General features: G+C 28.4%; 1 protein-coding gene across 13 annotated transcripts in view; it reads right to left on the bottom strand.

Moving 5' to 3' along the window:
• Positions 1-21,671, bottom strand: part of LOC117922576 (receptor-like protein 1) — a 57,366-nt gene that overhangs the window by 23,106 nt on the left and 12,589 nt on the right. For 3 of the 13 annotated variants that reach the window (XR_004652497.1, XR_004652498.1, XR_004652499.1), the window contains exons 1-5: positions 8,483-8,621; positions 7,075-7,140; positions 5,859-5,996; positions 3,614-4,869; positions 3,364-3,440 (exon numbers count right to left, since the gene is read on the bottom strand). Coding sequence is in view for 3 of the 13 variants with exons in the window: in XM_034840724.1 (XP_034696615.1) it covers positions 63-209; positions 1,402-1,548; positions 2,742-2,888 (441 nt within the window). In the remaining 10 variants the exon portion in view is untranslated. Of the gene's footprint in view, positions 1-62; positions 210-1,401; positions 1,549-2,741; positions 2,889-3,363; positions 3,441-3,613; positions 4,870-5,622; positions 5,754-5,858; positions 5,997-7,074; positions 7,141-8,482; positions 8,649-21,671 lie in introns of those variants that run through there. The other 10 variants (XR_004652506.1, XR_004652505.1, XR_004652501.1 and 7 more) reach the window with 7 other exon arrangements.

The following is a 21,671-nucleotide window of genomic DNA, read 5'->3' as shown; positions in this document are numbered from 1 at the left end:
TCGTTTTTACAATATTTATCTTCTCTAATCTATATGAAACAAACAAATCATAACATACGTACCTTGATTTTGTAAAGAACCATTGAGGTAATTTCCAGCCAAGGATAAAGACTTGAGATGGGACATCAATCTTATAGATGATGGAATAATCCCACTTAAGGAATTAGAACTCAAATCTAGTATCTCCAAATTGCTTAAGCTTGCAAAATCTGTCAAAAGAAAATTAAAATAACTAGTGTAAGAAAAGGCATTGTTCTTAAATACAAATGAAATAAGATGTTTGCTACTTTAAAAAAATGACCAAATACATAGTTTTATTTTTTTTTATACCTAACTAAAGAAATGCATTGTTTTCATAAACTAGAACACTTGTCCACTTTTCTATAAAAGTACCTAAATTCCCAACAAATATTTTTAATATTATCTATTCAATGGTGATTATAATATTTATAATCTTCTTCAATAGTAAACTTTTACTTCAAATTATTGATTTTTTCAAATCCATAAAAAGAAAGATGAACATAAATGATGTTAGGAGACTTTTTAAAAGATTTAGTATTATTATCTATACATAAAAATGTTTTTTCCTTTCCTTGAATTTTCATTGAAAGAATTTTTATTCAAATTTGTATCAAATGAAGCAATATGATTAGACTTAGTTTCAAAAATTCAATTTCCTTAATGTTTTTCTTATCTATGATCCACGTTTCTCCTTAAATCTAACTCCTAATTAAAAATTAATTTTCTTTTAAAGTATGATTCACTCCTAAAAAGTAGGAGGAAAAAGAATAAATAAAGAAATAATTTTCGTATATTTGGATAAAATACAAAAAAAAAGTAAGAAAAATTCAAACTAATTAAATAAATACTAAAAAAATTCTTCCTTATTTATCTTAGGCTATGTTCACTATCAAGAAAGTTTGAGGCAAAAGAAATAAAGTAGGGGAAAAAAAAAGAATGAAAGAAAAAAAATTTAAAAAAGAACTACAAAATAATTTTCTTGTTTGGTTGTCCAAAGCAAAATGAAAGCAAAGAAATCAAATTTTTGAAAAATACATTTTTTTTAAAACTTTCTTTTACCTTTTTATTCTTTAGAATTTTTTTTATGGGGATGAAATCATTTTCCTAATTCCTTGCTTTTCCCTCATTTTGTTTTCCTTACTTTTCCCATCGTTACCTACAATTAGTTGTTCCTCACTGTTAATGAGGTCTTTATGAATTATAAACTTTGGTAACTCTGAATGTTGTAAAGATTCATTAAGAACAAACACATGCTTATATAATTTAGAAGGCAAGTTACTTATTTCTACCTTACATTAACTATGACAACTCTTTTTTTTTTTTTTTACAATATTTATCTTCTTTAATCTATATGAAACAAACAAATCATTACATATGTACCTTGATTTTGTAAAGAACCATTGAGGTAATTTCCAGCCAAGGATAAAGATTTGAGATGAGACATCAATCTTATAGATGATGGAATAATCCCACTTAAGGAATTATAACTCAAATCTAGTATCTCCAAATTGCTTAAGCTTGCAAAATCTGTCAAAAGAAAATTAAAATAACTAGTGTAAGAAAAGGCATTGTTCTTAAATACAAATGAAATAAGACGTTTGCTACTTTTAAAAAATGACCAAAACCTACAGTTTTATTTTTTTATACCTAACTAAAGAAATGCATTGTTTTCATAAACTAGAACACTTATCCACTTTTCTATAAAATTACCTAAATTCCCAACAAATATTTTTAATATTATCTATTCAATGGTGATTATAATATTTATAATCTTCTTCAACAGTAAACTTTTACTTCAAATTATTGATTTTTTCAAATCCATAAAAAGAAAGATGAACATAAATGATGTTAGGAGACTTTTTAAAAGATTTAGTATTATATTATCTATACATAAAAATGTTTTTTTCTTTCCTTGAATTTTCATTGAAAGAATTTTTATTCAAATTTGTATCAAATGAAGCAATATGATTAGACTTAGTTTCAAAAATTCAATTTCCTTAATTTTTTTCTTGCCTATGATCCACGTTTCTCCTTAAATCTAACTCCTAATTAAAAATTAATTTTCTTTTAAAGTATGATTCACTCCTAAAAAGTAGGAGGAAAAAGAATAAATAAAGAAATAATTTTCGTATATTTGGATAAAATACAAAAAAAAAGTAAGAAAAATTCAAACTAATTAAATAAATACTAAAAAATTTCTTCCTTATTTATCTTAGGCTATGTTCACTATCAAGAAAGTTTGAGGCAAAAGAAATAAAGTAGGGGAAAAAAAAAAGAATGAAATAAAAAAAATTAAAAAAAGAACTACAAAATAATTTTCTTGTTTGGTTATCCATAGCAAAATGAAAGCAAAGAAATCAAATTTTTGAAAAATACGTTTTTTTTTTAAACTTTCTTTTACCTTTTTATTCTTTAGAATTTTTTTTATGGGGATGAAATCATTTTCCTAATTCCTTGCTTTTCCCTCATTTTGTTTTCCTTACTTTTCCCATCGTTACCTACAATTAGTTGTTCCTCACTGTTAATGAGGTCTTTATGAATTATAAACATTGGTAATTCCGAATGTTGTAAAGATTCATTAAGAACAAACACATGCTTATATAATTTAGAAGGCAAGTTACTTATTTCTACCTTACATTAACTATGACAACTCTTTTTTTTTTTTTACAATATTTATCTTCTTTAATCTATATGAAACAAACAAATCATTACATATGTACCTTGATTTTGTAAAGAACCATTGAGGTAATTTCCAGCCAAGGATAAAGATTTGAGATGAGACATCAATCTTATAGATGATGGAATAATCTCACTTAAGGAATTATAACTCAAATCTAGTATCTCCAAATTGCTTAAGCTTGCCAAATCTGTCAAAAGAAAATTAAAATAACTAGTGTAAGAAAAGACATTGTTCTTAAATACAAATGAAATAAGACGTTTGCTACTTTAAAAAAATGACCAAAACCTTCAGTTTTATTTTTTTTATACCTAACTAAAGAAATGCATTGTTTTCATAAACTAGAACACTTGTCCACTTTTCTATAAAAGTACCTAAATTCCCAACAAATATTTTTAATATTATCTATTCAATGGTGATTATAATATTTATAATCTTCTTCAATAGTAAACTTTTACTTCAAATTATTGATTTTTTCAAATCCATAAAAAGAAAGATGAACATAAATGATGTTAGGAGACTTTTTAAAAGATTTAGTATTATTATCTATACATAAAAATGTTTTTTCCTTTCCTTGAATTTTCATTGAAAGAATTTTTATTCAAATTTGTATCAAATGAAGCAATATGATTAGACTTAGTTTCATAGAAAGTTGAAGTACTCACCTGATCAGATTTTTTGAAGTAATCCGAAGAGCTTTGATGGCAACACCAATTAAACTACTTCCAGTTATATAAATTCCCTTAAAAATGCAGCAATAACGCAACCATCAAAACAACGATCCAACCAAAAAAAAAAAACAAATATAATGTATCAATTTAACCTAAACCTCCGCTGGTTTGACAAGAATGCAAAAATTTTAGTAGTTGTTTTATTTTGGTGGATTTTACAAGGGAGGAAGGGAAGAGAAAGTACCAAGCGGCACCCAAGACGGAAACGCCGATGGCGGAGAAGGTGTAAGGTGAGATCTGAACCAGTGTGCGAGACCATGAGCTCGATGCACCCACCATTGATTCCGATCACCAATTTTCCCCGGATCTGACCTTCGTTTCAGAAATTAGGGTTTCTGGATCAAGTAATTTGGGAACAATAAGGATATCACCTTTCCCGATTTCCTCCCGTAGTCCCATGTCTCTTCCTTCTGATTCGTTTCTCATTTACCAACACATCCACCTGATAAATTCTTCTCCTCCGCAGCATTATTACTTTTTTTTTGGGAAAGTTAGGTTTTGGGCTGTTGATGTTTATCAACAAAATGGGAGACGAGAATGTTACAGAAATGAAAGAGGTTAGGTTTTACAGCATTTTGGGTTTCTGAGATTGAGAATGGGAAAAGCAGTATATGAGAGAAATATTGGCTTTGTGGCTTTTCTGAGGGTTTTTTCTCTTATGAATTTTCAGATGTGGAAGGCTTAGCTGGCAAGGTGAAGGGTATTTTTGGCATTAAAATACACATAAGCTGAAAGTGCATGATTCTCCAAATATTTTCTAATTACATTATTAATTTTGAAATACGTAAAATTGGGTTATCAAAATCATATATTTTCCACATCACCGACCCAAAACCTAACTTTCCCTAAAATAATATAGTTGAATTTGGTTAAATTCCTACCTTGTTTCAATGAAAAAAACTACTTCCATTGGAAAGATCATATGAATTTTTTTTATTATTTTTTTAAAAAAACGTGTCCGGAATGTAGTTGAATTTGGTTGAAGACCTTCATTAATATTTGATGGAACTAGTAAATCCCCTAGTGAACTAAAGGCAAAACATGAATGAGATAAATTTGATAATAAAGGCCGTGAGAAAAAGCTAGATCCCTCTATAGCATCTTTAATGAAGCTAGTTTTGATTACTTTCATAGGATTACAATATGCAAAACATGTTAAAAAGGCTTGAGATATATATATTTTTTGTTACTCATGAGAGCAATTTTGTTGTGAAGTTTTTGAAAATATAAATGTTAAATGTCAAGTTTGAGGGTATTAGAATGTGTGAAAAGATAAAATAATTTCTAAATTCTATGACAAGTTGAGTAATATTTGCAACTCAAACTCAATGCAAGGGAGTAGATTCAAGTTAAAAAATAATAATAATAAAATTAAAAAATTAAAAAATTAAAAAAATTCCTTACCTCTCTCTCTTCCTTGTAGGTTTAGAGCTAAGGAAACTGTCATAGAGGAAAACAAAGACATTGATTCAATTAGAGTTCATGAACTTATGGAATCCCTTTAAACTTACAAGATGCCCTTACCTAGTTCTATGAAGCCTAAGGATGAAGCCCTAAAAGCTTTTGTGAAAGAAAGTATCGAGTCTGAAGAACATAATGACCAATGTTTAACATATGTTGATCTTTCATTTTTTTTTTAAAAGTTGTAAAATGACATGGAAGCTCACAAAAGATCTTTCACAATATTAGATAATAAAAATCAAAAGGGATTTGAAATTAAATAAAATAAAAAAGAAAAGCGCTAATCTAAGAAAAAGAAAATTGAGTGCTTTAATTGTGGGGGAATGTGACACATGGTTGTTGATTGCCCTTACCTTAAAAACATTAGGTATGAAGGCTATGTAGATGACTTGGAGTTATTCTAAGTTTGATGATTGTAGGGCTAAGGACTCATACCTCAGAAAAATGGTCATTGGGGTGCACAAATATAGGCCAACAACCAGCAGATTTGGCTTAGTACATGTATAACTTGAAACTAAAGAATCAATGGCTTATGATAATGCATCTATCAAGCATGGGTGGGGACAATCCTTGCTATCAATTATCATCATACTTGATAGAAATACAATAAGAAAAGAATTATGATATAAACTATAATGCAACAAATTTCAAGGTTGATTTCTATATCATCCATAGTTTCCAATTATTAACCCTCATTTTCAAGAAATCTATTTGCCTGCTGGGAAAACTGTCTTAGTAGAATATAAAACTAAAAATTCAGAATCTTATTTTTTTTTTTTACGTTGCTTGGTTTTCAAACTAAGCCAAATAGCATTAAGATCAATTCCATGGAGTCTTGAGGAACTTCAGATTCTGTTCTCTACCTGCATTTCCTCAATAAATAAACAGATAACAGAAAATAAATAGATATAGAATATCAAACAAGATAACAAACTCGAATTCAGCACCACTAGGACAAAATTTCATACTTCAATCTGTTCTTGCCCAATCTCTTCAGCTTTAGTTGCATGATTCTCAAGTTTTCTTGATTCTTCCAGAAGTTTGTGAAGAAATCCATGAGTAAAAACAGAGATAGCCCTTGTTTTCTCCATGCTAACATGGAATCTCTACAACATTCAATATTGAAAAAGAGATGACGATAATTAAGCAACCTAAAGTAATAAACAACTAAAATGTGGGGAAAATAGAATGTATCTTAGTAGTGCACACAATAAGAAACCTAAGGCAATCCACAAAATACTTATTGATTCACATTATTCACTAATCAGACAATGAGGAACAATTTGAAGGAAAGTGACAAATTTTAAAGAAAAGGTTTAAACAATAAAACATCTTTTAACAATTAACTGCTCAAAGTCAGACCTTAAAACATATGCTTGACGGGCAAGAGCATTTTCTGTTTCACAATAAATACATGATACAACTCCTTACCAACTTTGGTAATGATGGGGAGAGACTGCAAAGACTATCTAGAATAGGGGAATAGGGGGATAGGGGTCTAACCTGCTTACTTCCAGATAACCATGATACTTCTAGATATAGCCAAATAACATCTAACCCAAACACACATAAAACTAGAGAAAAAAAACTAAACAAAGGAGTTCAGATCCAAAAATATTAAAGTAATGCATTCAATTGATGAGGCATTTAATTAATTCAAATATGGTAATCCCAATATTATATCACAGTTATCCAACTCTTAGCATTCAAGTAATTTAAAACAACATTGGGATGAGATACACGTTATTAATAAAAAAAAAGGTGTCTCGTGCATGAAAATGGATTAGAAATGGCACTCAAACATCGCCAACTCTTCATACTTACGAGTAGTCATTTCAATGTATCCCAAAAATTAAAAATTGTCTTTTAGCAATGGCAATACCATCCATATATCCATTTCCAACTCTAGCACTTCAAAAATCCTCATACTTTCTCTTTGCAAGGCATAATAGAAAAGCAAAAGCTGGTCATCACAAAATCGTCCAATCATCAAAAAGCACCAAGAATAATTAACGGGATAGGTTTGTTTCACAACTCATTGGGCATCAAAGAACCCTAGCTTTTAGCCTTATGGACAAAGCAAAACTATTAGTTTAAAACTTCTATTACAGCAATACAAAATTTTAAAGAAATAAAATTTTGAAGAAATAAATAGCCAAAAGAACAAATATGAAAGAAAAATACCTCTACACCACCACCTGCATTTTTAGTTGACTGACCTCACCCCCACTTGTGGTGATACGATCTCTTCTGATTAAACATTGAAAATAAAAGAGGAAAAGAGTGAGACCCCCTATGAGGGATCCAGGTTATATGCCCTATTCTAAGTTCCAAAATGTTAAGACAACAAGATAGTATTTTAAATGTATCATATAATATTTGCTACTTTCTAAAGATGAGACATTAGTACTAGTAGAATATGTGATCTATTCTCACTGCCAAACGATTATGACCTCTAAAAGCACATAAAATAGAACTGGCAGCAAAATGAGACATTCTGCAGTGGAATCGCAAATTTATTTATGAAATTGACCAAAAAAAAAAAAAAAAAGAACTAAGAACCAATAGCAAAACCTAACCAACGATTATTACAACAATAAGAAGAATAACACCAAGAATTAAGTGAATGAACCTCACTAACAATTATCATCGACAAACTTATAAAGAAAGAATAAAAAACTCCAAGACCAGAATCCAAATTGAGATCAGGATCACTGGAATCAGGATCCTTCTTGTCTCTTGTAGTGTCAACCCCAAGGTCCTCCAGAACAATCTGTTCCCAAAAATTTACTTTTGACCTAAAACTGATCATTCATTATTATAAGAATCACTCTGCTTTCTTTTTTATTTACCGTATTAGCTCAACAGGATTTGTGGGATCCTCTTCATGGGGCATAGAAAATAATCTAGAGAAAGAATCATGATACTCTCAAGCAACCACCTGATCCTACAACCATCACAACACTGGTGCCTATTTATATTCAAATACATGATAGTCCAATTTTTTTAAGGGAAAGCTCCAATTTGACAAATTTAGTTGATGGAGAAACTCAATCAGCTTCAATGTTTAATAACCAAACAGTCTTTTTCTGCAAAAAAAAAAAAAAAAAAAAATTAAGTTTGGAAAACATGAGAGTGTTTGAAGTCTTTGATTGGAAAATCTACAATAACACATCTTGAAGAAGTTATACCAATCTTTTTGCGCCATTTTCTTCTTCATTCTTCCTCCTTGTAAAAGAGAAAGCAGGTAACAATTTCTGCCTTTGTTGCCAAAATGACCCTTAATTTTTCTATTTTGGCTCTGATTTTCATTCTTTCTATATTGAAACCAAAAGAGGAATACAAAAGAAAAGTGGCTTCGCTAAGCCCACCTCAATTCGCTACTTTGGCCCCAAATTTCCAATTTTTCCTACATTTCCCCTAACCAAACAGAAACCAACCCTAATTTTCCATTTTTTTTCTTAGAAATTTCCCTTTTTCCCCACATTCTCACAGCAACCAAACCGGAACAAAATGAAAAAAAAAAAAAAAAACACAAAAATAAAATTCTGATGATAGGTAAGAAAATCGAAAGGCAAAATAAAATCCATACCTGGAATCATTGAAAGTGTCGAAAGATCAAGGTAAATTCTGATAATTCATACTTCGAATGATGAGTGTGCAGAAATGGGTCTCACGGTCTCAATGGCTTCTGCTATAGAGAGTGAGCGGAAGAGGCGTTGGGCTAGCTTATATATGGGGTTTTATGAGAGCGGTTGAAGCCCATGTGGCTTTAAAATCCATGTGGCAGCGACTTGAAGAAATCTGTGCCTATTGAACCATAACTGGATGGGGCCAATTTTTTTATTTTTTATTTTTTTTGCAGCTGTATAGGACCCATTTAGTAGCAACCAATTTTTTCCTGCAGCTATATAGGACCCACTAGCACTTTTTAGATGCGAATGGAGTAAGAGTGCGTTTAGTAGTGATTCTCGAAAGTGTTTCTAGTCTTTTTAACACTTGAAAATTTTTATTTTTCAAGTATTAGAAAGACTAGAAACACTTCTAAGAATCACTGTCAAATGCACTCTTAAGTGTGAAGCTATATACCATCTTTAGTTATAGATTTTATCGAACCTTATGAAAACTATATGACCATATCATATTTTTCTTGTAGTGATATCTGAACACGATACTCTCGATGCGGCAACTAATACTATCAGCTCTTGCAATGCCATCATGCTAGTTATGATGATAAATGCATGTACTCTACAACAACTTACTAACATGACTAAACCAATTGAGACCCTCACAAAGTTTAGGTTTTAAATGATTCTCATATAGTTCTCCTTACAATAAAGATTGGATGTACAAAATAATTAAGTTATAGTGCTACTAATTGCTTAATGAGGTATACATCTCAAGGAAAACTATACTAAGTTAAGGCTTCAAAATTACGAGATTATTTTAAAAGCTTTTAAATGTTTGTTGATGGATTTGTCCCCTTGGATACCATGAAGAACATAGAAGAAGGTGGCCTCTCATCCTTTCATCCATACACTAGGGTGGTGTTTGTTTTTTTGGCTTTTTGCTGAAAGCAATTTAGTTTTAGAATTTAGGTTATTTGTTTTTTTTACTTTTTCATGACTTATTATAAACTTTTTACTAAATAGAAAAAACCAAAATATGTAACTTTTTCTAAATAGAAAAAATAACATATTGTTTTTTTTTTTTTTACTTTTTAATACTTAATAGAAATAAAATACTATAAAAACAAACAACCTAATATTTAACACTATTAAACATTAAGGTTCTATTTAGAATTAAGTAAAAAAACAAACACCACCTAAGTCTTATTAAAAAAGAATTGAGCTCTTGATATGCAAGGAATTTAAGGCAACACTTAGATGGTGTTTGTTTTTTTACTTAATTCTAAATAAAACCTTTATACTTAATAGTATTAAATATTGAGTTGTTTGTTTTTATAATATTTTATTTATATTAAGTATTAAAAAGTAAAAAAAAAATCAATATGTTATTTTTTCTATTTAGAAAAAGCTAAATATTTTGGTTTTTTCTATTTAGTAAAAAGTTTATAATAAGTCATGAAAAAGGTAGAAAAACAAACAACCTAAATTTTTGAAAACAAATTGTTTTTAACAAAAAACCAAAAAAACAAACACCCTCTTAGCCATTTCATGTACACAAGTAATAATATTAGAACTCAAAAGGAATCTCTTAGTCAAATAATTTATTCGTTCACTAAAATAAAATATCTTCTATTATTGTACCAACTTAAAACTTGAATTAATAGAAAGTTGTGAACAACTTAAGTATGTTTTTTTTAAGCATTTCTATACTACTTGATACGCCTAAACATGATAGAACATACATATACTCTTCAATAGAATGATGAGCTATGTGCTCATTATAGATTAAAGTATGTTCAATGAAATATATTTTCTTTTTTTAAAAAGGAAAAAGTAGTGTAGCAAGATAAATTCTCTTAAACAAATTTTTTTTGGGACTTTTCTATGATGCATAAGAGGATAAAGCACCTCTAATCCTCCTTTTAAAAATGACATATAAAAGATCCCTAAATCGGTGATTTTAAAAAAGGTTGCATCTATTATTTTTTTTAAAAATTTAAATCTATTACTTGTGATTTCTTTTTCTTTTTTTTTTTCTTAAAAAAAAACTTTTATAATTGAATTATTGAATAAAGAGTGAATTTTAGTATAAAAACTAATATATATTATAATGAATTGAATAGGGATTAAAATAGGAAAAAAAAATTATTCTTCTTTCAATTTTAAATCTTGTTTCATAAATATTTGTTTGATGTTTTATACATTGGGTTTCTAGGGAATTAAACAATTTAATTTTTCTTAATGCTTCATTTTTTTTTTCATTAAGAATATAAGTAGAAATAAGAAATTCTTATCAAGGAAAATGTTTTAATATCCTTAATTTTTTTAAAAAAGTTTTATTTACTTTTATTAGAAATTTGAGATTTTTTATATTATTTTATCAAGAATGCAAATAAAAAGAAATAAATTCATGCAAACTAAAATGAATAATATAACACCCTAGTTTGGTGCCTTATTTGCAATCACAATTTCAAAAAATATTGCACATGTTATTACATTTTTAAAATAAATCATTTTTCTCTTGAAAATATAAATGCAATAAATTTAAAGATTAATAATTTTTTAATCAAGCATATTTTTTATACTAATAGTTTGAAGAATGATCTTTACATTGCTTTTATTTATGTTTCATATAGTTTTTTTTTACTTTAGTGAAGTAAGAAGTTTGCTTCTCTTTCAAAAATGATGATACCAATGATTTCAACAACACTCCATGCACTGGCCCAAGGAAACTCAAAGCCCAGTTTACTTCTCTGACGGGCTAGCATGGTGTCCAGCCCAATTTTGAATAGATACCGTATGTTTAATGGAGGTTAAAACTTCTAATTTGACTGACCGATATAGCATAAAAAATATGATATTATATAGTTTATTAGCATATATGTTGTAATAAAATATAATTATGTAATACATTATTTTAATTGGTATGTTCATTACTGAAATTATATATCCAACAAATTTAAAGATCTCTTTTCAAGCATCTTGGCTTTTATTTATTTTCTATTTAGTATTTTTTTTTTTCACATCCAAGCAATGTACTTCTTCAAAATGATGATACCAAGAGAAGGCCCTGACCTAGGCCCAAGGGCAACTCAAGGCCCAGTCTTTAAAATCTGGTGTAGGCCTAACACAAGAAAGATTATTTTAAAATTTTAGCGTTATACAAAACCAATTGAAGAGAATAAATTTTATTTTCCTAAGTTTCTATTCTAATTATTTATTCTTTTCTTCTCATTAAGCTATAAATTAATTTAACACTAAAAAACTCCTGAAATTTTGAATTTGTCCTTATGAAAGTAAACAACATATTTAATAAAAAAAAAACCTTGAGAGTTATGTGTTTAATATCTGGAATAAGACAATACATTGTAAGTGTTTGGATAGGAGACAAGGATGGAAAAAAATGTTGGAGGGTATTTTTATAAAAAAAGAATATTATGTTTTATGTTTTTATAAAAACACATATGTGAATTTTTTCTTTTTTCTTTTTAATTAAATAACCCTAAAATAGATAATAACCAAAAATAAAAACAAAAGATGGTGACCAACACGCAATGTTAAGCCAAGCTTGCCCAAAAGGTGAGGCCAAAAGGGGCTGTCAGACTTCTCAACACAGGGGAGGAGGTAACTGATGAGTCAAAACATGGGCTTTTAACCACTTTGGCATTTAAGATTGGACGATAAGCTCCAACCAACTATTCTCTAGAGGGCTCTATTGCAATTGCCGGAGCTTCAGTTCACTGGCTCAGAGACAGCCTTGGTATAATAAGCACTGCAAGTGGGATAGAGGAATTAGCAGCAAAGGTTGATTCTTCGGGTGGGGTTTATTTTGTGCCAGCATTCAATGGATTGTTTGCTCCATGGTGGCGTGATGATGGGTGTGGGGTTTGCATTGGGATCACAAGATTTACAAACAAGTCTCACATTGCTCAAGCCGTGCTTGAGAGTATGTGTTTTCAGGTAAAGGAGGTCCTAGATTCAATGCACAAGGATGCAGGGGAGAAGGGTGAGGTATTTCCAATTTATAAAAAAATTGGAATAATTTGTCATGCTTAAGAAGCTATAAAAAAATCAAAACATCTCGTTCAGGTATTTCCCCAAACACCTTACATGCATACTTAGAGCTCCCACATTTTGCATAAACATTAACCAACGAAGTCCACAAATGGGAATCCGGGTTTATCCCACTTTTTATCACCTGCCCATGAATAGCCTTGCCCCTTTGTTCAAGCACAACTCCTCAGCATCCTCGAATACCATCTTAGGCTCTCCTTGCTATCCAAATTCTCTTCTTTTCAACTGTTTCAGGAACCCTATTCCCCGACGTCTAATTGGGTCTATTGGGACTTGATAGTTTACTGGGTGTTTTCTGGAACCCATCCTGAAGCCGAACCGGCAAGTTCTGGGCATTGATTAAAGCCCAATTGCCTGTAGGGTTTGACTCAATAGCATCGAGAGCACAAGCCCACGATTTCAACCGAATAGAAAACTGACAATTTTTGGAGATTGTTTGAGCTTTCTTAGAGAATTTAAGTGAAGGAGACTGTATCGGATAGCTGGGCAAGAAGAGTATGCCTCGAAAACTTGGGGTCGTGGGGATTCGGGGCCCGTCAGAGGAACTGTTAAGATGTAGTGGCGCATAGCTCCAGAGATAAAGGCATCAGGCCATACATTATTGTTTTTAATTTATTTTCATATAAAATTCTTGATGTGATTATTAGTAGCTTAAAAAAAAGGAAAAAAATTATATAAATCTACATCCCTTTGGTTATAACCCTAATAATTTATAAGTTGTTTCCGATCGTTGCCTTGTGTTTTCACTTTTTCTATCATACATTTTTTTTTTTTATAATTAGTAAAAAATTTAAAACTAAGATATTGGGAATATCAAGTTGTTTCCGATCGACAGATATTTTGATACAAAATATTGATGAATCTAAAATTGATCAAAATTTATAAATATGTAAAAAAAAAAAAAATCTCTTATAAATTAAATTAGAAATATGATAAACATTTTAAAATTATTTTACTAAATAAATTGATATAATTTATCATATTTGATAATAATATTACATGTGTCAACAAAAAATATAAATTTAATAAGTGTACATTGATTATTAAATTACATCAAATATTATTCGATAATAATATTGTGATTTATTATAATATATATAATTTTAAAATATATTTAATATTAAAATTATGATATATTTATTAATTCAATTGTATTAAATGATATAAAATAAATAATGATAAATGTATAATTTTTTAATATTTAATTAATATATTAATGATATTAAAAACACTATGAAAAAAATTATCATGATAATTTTTATATTTTTTCTAATTAGTTAAATGAAAAATTTTCATTTAATTATAAAATAATTATTATTAATTTGTTCTTTAAAATATTATTTTAATATTTTGTTGATTCGAATCCTCTCAACGATAGTAGAAAAATAGCTCATTTTTTAGCTTTCTATTGATACATGGGAATGAGGAAGAGAAGGAATGAGATGTCCATTCCCATGTACCAAACACCCCCCTAAATTCATATAAATTAAAATTAATAATATGGCTCCCTTAGGTAGCTTATTCCTATTAGGCTTTTAAAAATATTGCACCTTTTCTATTTGTCATCCCTCCCCTTTTAAAAATAAATCAAATTTCTTTAACCCCCAATTGTTTATTGTTTTGTAGATATATAATTATTTCTACATTATTGAAATATATATTTTATCTTAATAGTTTGACTTAAAATATTGTAAAATTAGCATATTGAAACATGACAGGATATCGGTATTTATCTTATTTTAGTTCTTTTATTTGATATATTTTAGAATGATAGTGTCAAGAGACTTTATGCTATCAACATGACTAAGGGCACTGGCCCAAGGAAACTTTATGCCCAATCCTTAAAGTCAAGCCCAGCCTCTCACGTGTTGGCATGGTAACTATCACCCATGCTTTGTAATAAATTATAATAATTATGTAATACATTTATCAATTATTATGATTAAACAAAGAGTGTTAGCCCACATTAGAAAATAAAATATGACTTCATATTTGATATTTCAATGGTTGCTATTATAGAGGATACTAACAAATTGGAAGATTATTTTACAATTCCCATATTATCACAAACAAATGTAAGATGATAACTTAATGCTTCCTTGAATTATTTATTATTTGTTTTGTTTTTATTTTTTATTTTCTAATGTGAACATGAAATTACTCAAATGCTAAAAAAATCTTAAAAGTTTCAATTTGTCTATATAAAAGTAAACACCATACTTAATAAAGTAACCTCAAAAGTAATGTACTTAAGATATTAAATTAAAAAAAAATATAAAACAAAATAAAAACTGAAATTACAAACAAGGGATACTGAAATTTAAGCAAAGATAGACTTTAAATGATAACAATTATTTCACTAGTAAACACAAAGATGATTATTATTTGTATCACCATATTTGGTTCTATGCCAGAAACAAGTAGTGGTTACTTATACAAACATCATCCAAACTAAAAGTATCTAATTATACAAATATGCTAATAACTTGGAATGAGTATCAAAAGCAAAATAATAACAAACATATATGCATTCCTCAATAAAATTGAACCATCTTTGATGCCAATAAGGGTTGATGTAAAGGATGGCTGCAAATCCTAGCAATATCATGATATATGATGCAACAAAACTTGCAAAGAAAACAACATGATCGATATCATACCATTTTGCCTCACTTTCTTGAGAAGGTTGTGATGGTGAGTTTGGTGACTCAATACTTGTGTTGCATTTCCTCTTTAACATTGGCCCACAAAGAAAAGGATTATCTTCATAGCTGCTTTCACCAAATGTCCCAAATTGTTCTTTCATATCTGGAACTCTACCAGAGATGTTGTTGTGAGCCACATTGAACACCTCTAAAAAATTGAGTCCAATCAACTCTGGAGGAATTTCTCCACTCAGTTTATTATAAGAAAGGTCTAAGCTCTCTATTTGAGAAAGTTTAGAGAAACTCTTTGGAATGGAGCCCTTCAATTGATTATGAGACAAATTCAATGCCAAAATCGAACTTAGCATTCCAAGTTCATGAGGGATTTCACCTGTCAAGTTGTTACATGATAAGTCCAATCCAGACATGAAATCAAGGATGCCACCTCTGTAGGAGTTAGACCTGTTCTTGGTAACAAACTCAACTTCATCTACTTCATCACGGTGTTCCTCAGTAGAGAAAAATAAATATTTTACTAAGTAACCTGTATATATAAGAGTGCTTCCTGGATCTGGATTAAACAAGGGTTTATACACATTGTGCTCAGTTTTGAAGTCTCCAAATTGGATATGACCAAAGCATTTGGGAATTGACCCAGAAAAATTGTTGTTTGAAAGATCCATCAAGCTTATTTTAGTCAAATGACAAAGCTGATTTGGAATGAAACCACTTAAAAGGTTTCCTCTTAGCAAAAAAATCCTTAGCTCCAAAAGTCCAGAGATTGAATTGGGGATACTTCCAAATAACCTGTTGTCTCTGATATCCAAAGTCAATAGATTTGAGGAATTGAGAAAATCTCTGGGTATTAATCCTGTAAACATGTTCCCTTGCAAATGTAGATGCTCTAAATACTCCATGCTCTTCAAAGAAGGAAGAGATCCTGAAAGAGTGTTTTGAGAAACATCAAGAAACTCCAACCATTGCAATTGAGAAATCTCAGGTGGTAATTTGCCTTTAAAACTATTGTTGCCCAACACCAGTGTATTCAAATAGGTCATGTTGCCTATCTGGCTTGGAATTTCACCTGACATGTTGTTGTTGATCACATCCAACACCAATAACCAAGAGCTTCTGGAGATTACATTTGACAGTGTTCCTCTGAACTGATTATTGTCCAAATGCAAAAACGCTAACCAAGTCAAGTTAAAGTCCCTTGAAAATATTTCACCATGAAATTTATTATTTGATAATTTCAAACACTCCAAATATTTTGCCGCAAGCAATTGCTTTGGTACTTCCCCTGAGAAACTATTAGCAGACAAATCCAACGACCATAAGGAACTCATTTTGGCTATTGAGCATGGGAGAATACCTTCAAAACCATTGTTGGATAAATTTAGATACTCAATATTTGGAATCATATTGGCCACATTCTGAGATATCCAATGAAGTGATATGACTATTAGGTCTGAGGGGAAGTAGTTGACCCATTAAAGAGTTATTCCTAAGGACTAGATATTTTAGTCTCGTATTGTTTTCAAGCAGCCAATTGGGGAAACTTCCAGTCAAGTTATTATGGGAGAGATCAACCACGGTTAATCTGAATTGGTATCGAAGAAAACCAGGAAGGTCACCGATGAGCTTACAGTTGGATAGCACAAGCGCTTTCAACTGAAACAGGGGAACCCAACCAATTGGATATTCAGTTTCTATCTCAAATTTGTTGTTATCACTTCCATGTATGACCACCTGAAGGTTGGAGTGATTAGCAAAAGAGCTGAAAGAGAATGGACCCTCAAAAAGATTATTACTGAGATCGATGTACTCCAGGGTTGTGAGACTAGGCAACAGAGAAGAAGAAGCATTTCCAGAGAATAGGTTGTAAGAAAGATCCAATAACCTCAGAGATGTTAAATTATTCAAACATGGAGGAAGGATCCCTTGGAAGAAGTTGGAATTAAGATCCAACTCTTGAAGCTTGTTCAGTTGGAAAAAGCCTACAAAAGAGAATAAGACATGTAACCAATCATCTCCTCGTCTTGTCAATGCCCCCAAACTTACAAATAGCTGTTACTTACAGTTGATGAGGTCTTTATGAATTAAGAATAAAGTTTTTTATTAAATACCAAAAATTAATAGAAATGCATGACTTAATTGGCATAAAGAACAAACAAGATGTTAAAAAGGAAAACAGAAAAAATATGTAATCACAATATATGTACCTTGATTTGGTAAGGAACCATTGAGTTGATTTCCAGTCAGAGATAAAAACTTGAGAGAAGACATCAATCTTATAGATGATGGAAGGATCCCACTAAATGAATTATAACTCAAATCCAATATCTCCAAATTGCTTAAGCTTGCAAAATCTATCAAAAGAAAATCAAATTAACTAGTGTAATAAAAATTATTGTTCTTAAATTAAAATGATTTAAACAAACTACCTTAAAAAATGATCAAAACCTATCATTTTACCTTTTTTCATACCAAACTAGAAAAATGCATTTGTCTTATAAACTAGAGCACGTTGTCTATCTTTCCATAAAAGTATCTAAATTTCCAATGAACTTTTTTTTTATTTTATTTTTATCATTTATCATATTCAACAATGACTATAATATTTATGATCTTCTTAAATAATAATCTTTTACACTAAAAATTATTCTTCCTTGAATCAGTTTCTCCAGATTATTGAGTTTTTTAAATCCATAAAAAGAAAGATGAACATAAATGATGTTAGGAGATTTTTTAAGTGATTTAGTATTATAGTCTAGAGATAAAGTTGTTTTTTTTTTCCTTTCCTTGAATTTTCATTAAAATAATTTTTATTCAAATTTTGTATCAAACAAACCAATCTCATTATACTTTCTCTCAAAAAATTAAATTTCCTTAATTTTTTGTTACTAGTTGCATTGTTTCTCTATAAATCTATGTAACTCTTAATTAGAGTTTAAAGTACTTGAAAAGCAATAAGAAAAAAGAAAAATTAAAGAAAAATAGTTTTCTTATATTTGGATAAAGTACAAAAAAGGTAAGAAAAATACTAAATAAATAAATGATAAAATATTTTCTTCCCTATTTATCTTAGGCAATGTTTACTACCTAGAAAGTTTGAGGGAAAGGAAATAGAGTAGGAAAAAAAAAAGGAATGAAAGAAAAAAGTCAAAAAAGAATTTCAAAATCATTTTCTTGTTTGGTTGTCCATACCAACTTTAAGGGAAAGAAAATTCAATTTTTGAAAAATACACTTTCATTAAACTTTCTTCACTTTTTTCTACTTTGCATTTTTTATGGGGACAAAAAAATTTGCCACTTTCCTTGCGTTTTCCTCATTTTTGTCCTTACTTTTTTCATAATTACTTACACAATTAGTTGTTAGTTGTTGTTAATGAGGTCTCTATGAATTATAAATATTAGTAACTTTGAATGTTGTAAAAATTCATCAAGAACAAAACATACTTATATAATTGAAAAAGCAAGTTTTTTAGTTTTAGCTTACATTAACTATGACAACCTTTTTTTTTTACAATGTTTATCCTCTCTAATCTCCATGAAACAAAGAAAGCATAATATATGTACCTTGGTTTTGTAAAGAACCATTGAGGAGATTTCTAGCAAGGGATAAAGACTTGAGAGAAGACATCAATCTTATAGATGATGGAACAATCCCATTGAATAAATTATCACTCAAATCCAATATCTTCAAATTGCTTAAGCTTGTTAAATATGTCAAAAGAACATTAAAATAACATTGTTAAGAGAAAATATTGTTCTTAAATACAAATAAAATAAAATGTTTGCTACCTTTAAAAATGATCAAATACCATCATTTTACATTTTTCATACTAAACTAAGGAAATACATTGTTCTTATAAACTAGAGCACTTCGTCTACTTTTCTATAAAAGTATCTAAATTCCTAACAAATATTTTTACCATTGTCATATTCTATAATGACTGTAATATTTATGATCTTCTTAAATAATAAAATTTTACTCCAAAAATTGTTCTTTCTTGAATAAGTTTTCACCAAATTGTTGAGTTTTTCAAATCCATAAAAAGAAAGATGAGTATGTATGATGTTAAGAGATTTTTTAAGTAATTTATTTTTATATTCTATAGATAAAGATGTTTTTTCCTTTCCTTATATTCTCAATGAAAGAATTTTTTATTCAAATTTTGTATTAAATGAAGCAATCCGATTATACTTATTCTCAAAAATTAAATTTCCTTAACCTTTTTTTTTCCTTAAATATTTGTAACTTATAATTAAAAAATAATTTTCTTTTAAAGTATGTTTGGTTTCTAAAAAGCAAGAAGGAAAATAAAAAATTAAAGAAAATAATTTTCTTATATTTGGATAAAATACAAAAAGGAAAGAAAAAATACTTTAAAAAAAAAAATACTAAAAGATTGTCTTCTCTATTTTTCTTAGGCTAAGCTTACTAGTTGGAAAGCTTGAGGAAAATGAAATAAAGTACAAAAAAAAAAAAAAAAAAAGAATGAAAGAAAAAATTAGAAAAAAATATAAAATCATTCTCTTGTTTGGTGGTCCTAACAAATTTGAGAGAAAGAAAATTAAATATTTTAAAAATACACTTTCTTTAAACTTTCTTTACCACTCAAATTCAATATCTCCAAATTGGTTAAAGTTGTAAAATTTATCAAAAGAAAATCAAAACAAGTAATGTAAGTGAAGACATTGTTCTTAAAAAAATTAGAATGATTTAAGTAAAACAATGTAAATTGGTAAATCTCAATTCAACATCTATCATTTTTGCTTGGTTCATACCAAAATGAAAAATAAAATAAAATAAATTATTTCTTATAAATGGGAACAGTTATCTACTTTTCTTTGAAGTATCTATATTCATAACAATTATTTTTACCTATATTAATATATTAGACAATGACCCTAATATTTATGACTTCTCATATTATTATCTTTTACCCTAAAAATTGTTCTTACTTGAATCACTTTTTTATTTTATTTCTACACATGTTACTATAATAATCCTTTATAATAATTACTAGTCACTTTAAAAAATTATTTTTACCTTTTTATACTATTCCACTTTTTTCTCAAATTTAGGTTGCTCTTAAAAATTAAGTTTTTTTTTTTTTTTAATTTTTTAATTTTTAATTTTTTTAATTTCCTGGAATCTCTATACAATTATTTTTCTTTCCAAAATTTTATGACTTCCAAATTGTTCTTCTTTCAACTTTTATGATCCTCTATCTTTCTCTACTTCTAGAAATAAATGCTTCAAACTACTTATAATTTATTAAAATATGCTTTTATTTTAATTTTAAAACTTTTTATAACGTTTTTGCATAATTAAAACTTAAATTCTATATTTAATTGTAATTATGGTATTTTTTTTTTTAACTAGATGAATCATATGATATATTTTTTAAATACATTTGAGAAATGACTAAGACGAGTCAACAAAAATAAATAGTATCTCGAGGTTAATTGAGATGTAATTTACTATTTTATATTGTGACTATTCATAATTAACACTTATTTTTAAGAACAAAAAAAAATCAAATAAAAGCATTTGCAAAAAATGCTACCTAACATTGGATAATTCTAAGAGTTTTCATCTAACCGTGGGATGAAAGATAGTAAAATTTCTTACCTATAAAACTACTTAGCAAAAAATGAAGGCTAAGATTGGAGGGAATGATATATGGGTTTTATACAATAGAGATTTGAAGGTAAATTCATATGTGGGTAAAATGAAGGGAAAGATTGTATAATCCAATTGAATTGTTGGACTACTTTCTTGATTTAATAACCTATCAATCTAACATTACTTAGTAGTCATATGATTTAAACAGTTGCATAATTCAATGATTTAAATTTAATCACTTGATAAAATCAAATACTTAATGTCTAAACTATTTCTAAAAAGTTTTCAAGAAAAAAAAAAGTGGAAAGCTTATCCATAAATTGGTTTAAATTATTTCATGACCATTAACATTATAATCATATGCATTCCACTAGAAAAGGAATAGGAAAAGCCAAAAAGCCTTAGTTGCAATGCCTATTTCCTCTAATGTATATATAAAATAAATAGAGACATATATTTTGAAGTATTGTTTTATCATTAAATAATAAAACTTAATAGACATAAATTACTTAATTACACTTATAGGAATGAATACACACAATTAATTAATTATAATAAAGCATAACAATAATAACATCAAATAAATGTCTACTTTCCTCTAAAAGTATCTAAATTTCCAATAAATAGTAAAGTATAATAGTAAAGAAATGCATTGTTTTTTAAACTAGAACACTTGTCTACTTTTCTATAAAAGTTTCTAAATTTTCAACAAATATTTTTACCATATAATATTTATAATCTTCTTAAGAAGTAAACTTTTACTTCAAATGATTGAAGTTTTTCAAATCCATAAAAAGA

Source organism: Vitis riparia, chromosome 9, assembly GCF_004353265.1.
Source record: "Vitis riparia cultivar Riparia Gloire de Montpellier isolate 1030 chromosome 9, EGFV_Vit.rip_1.0, whole genome shotgun sequence".
NCBI classification, from domain to species: domain Eukaryota; kingdom Viridiplantae; phylum Streptophyta; class Magnoliopsida; order Vitales; family Vitaceae; genus Vitis; species Vitis riparia.
Note: the sequence above shows the minus strand (reverse complement) of the source record. Positions and strands in the feature narration are given on the sequence as shown.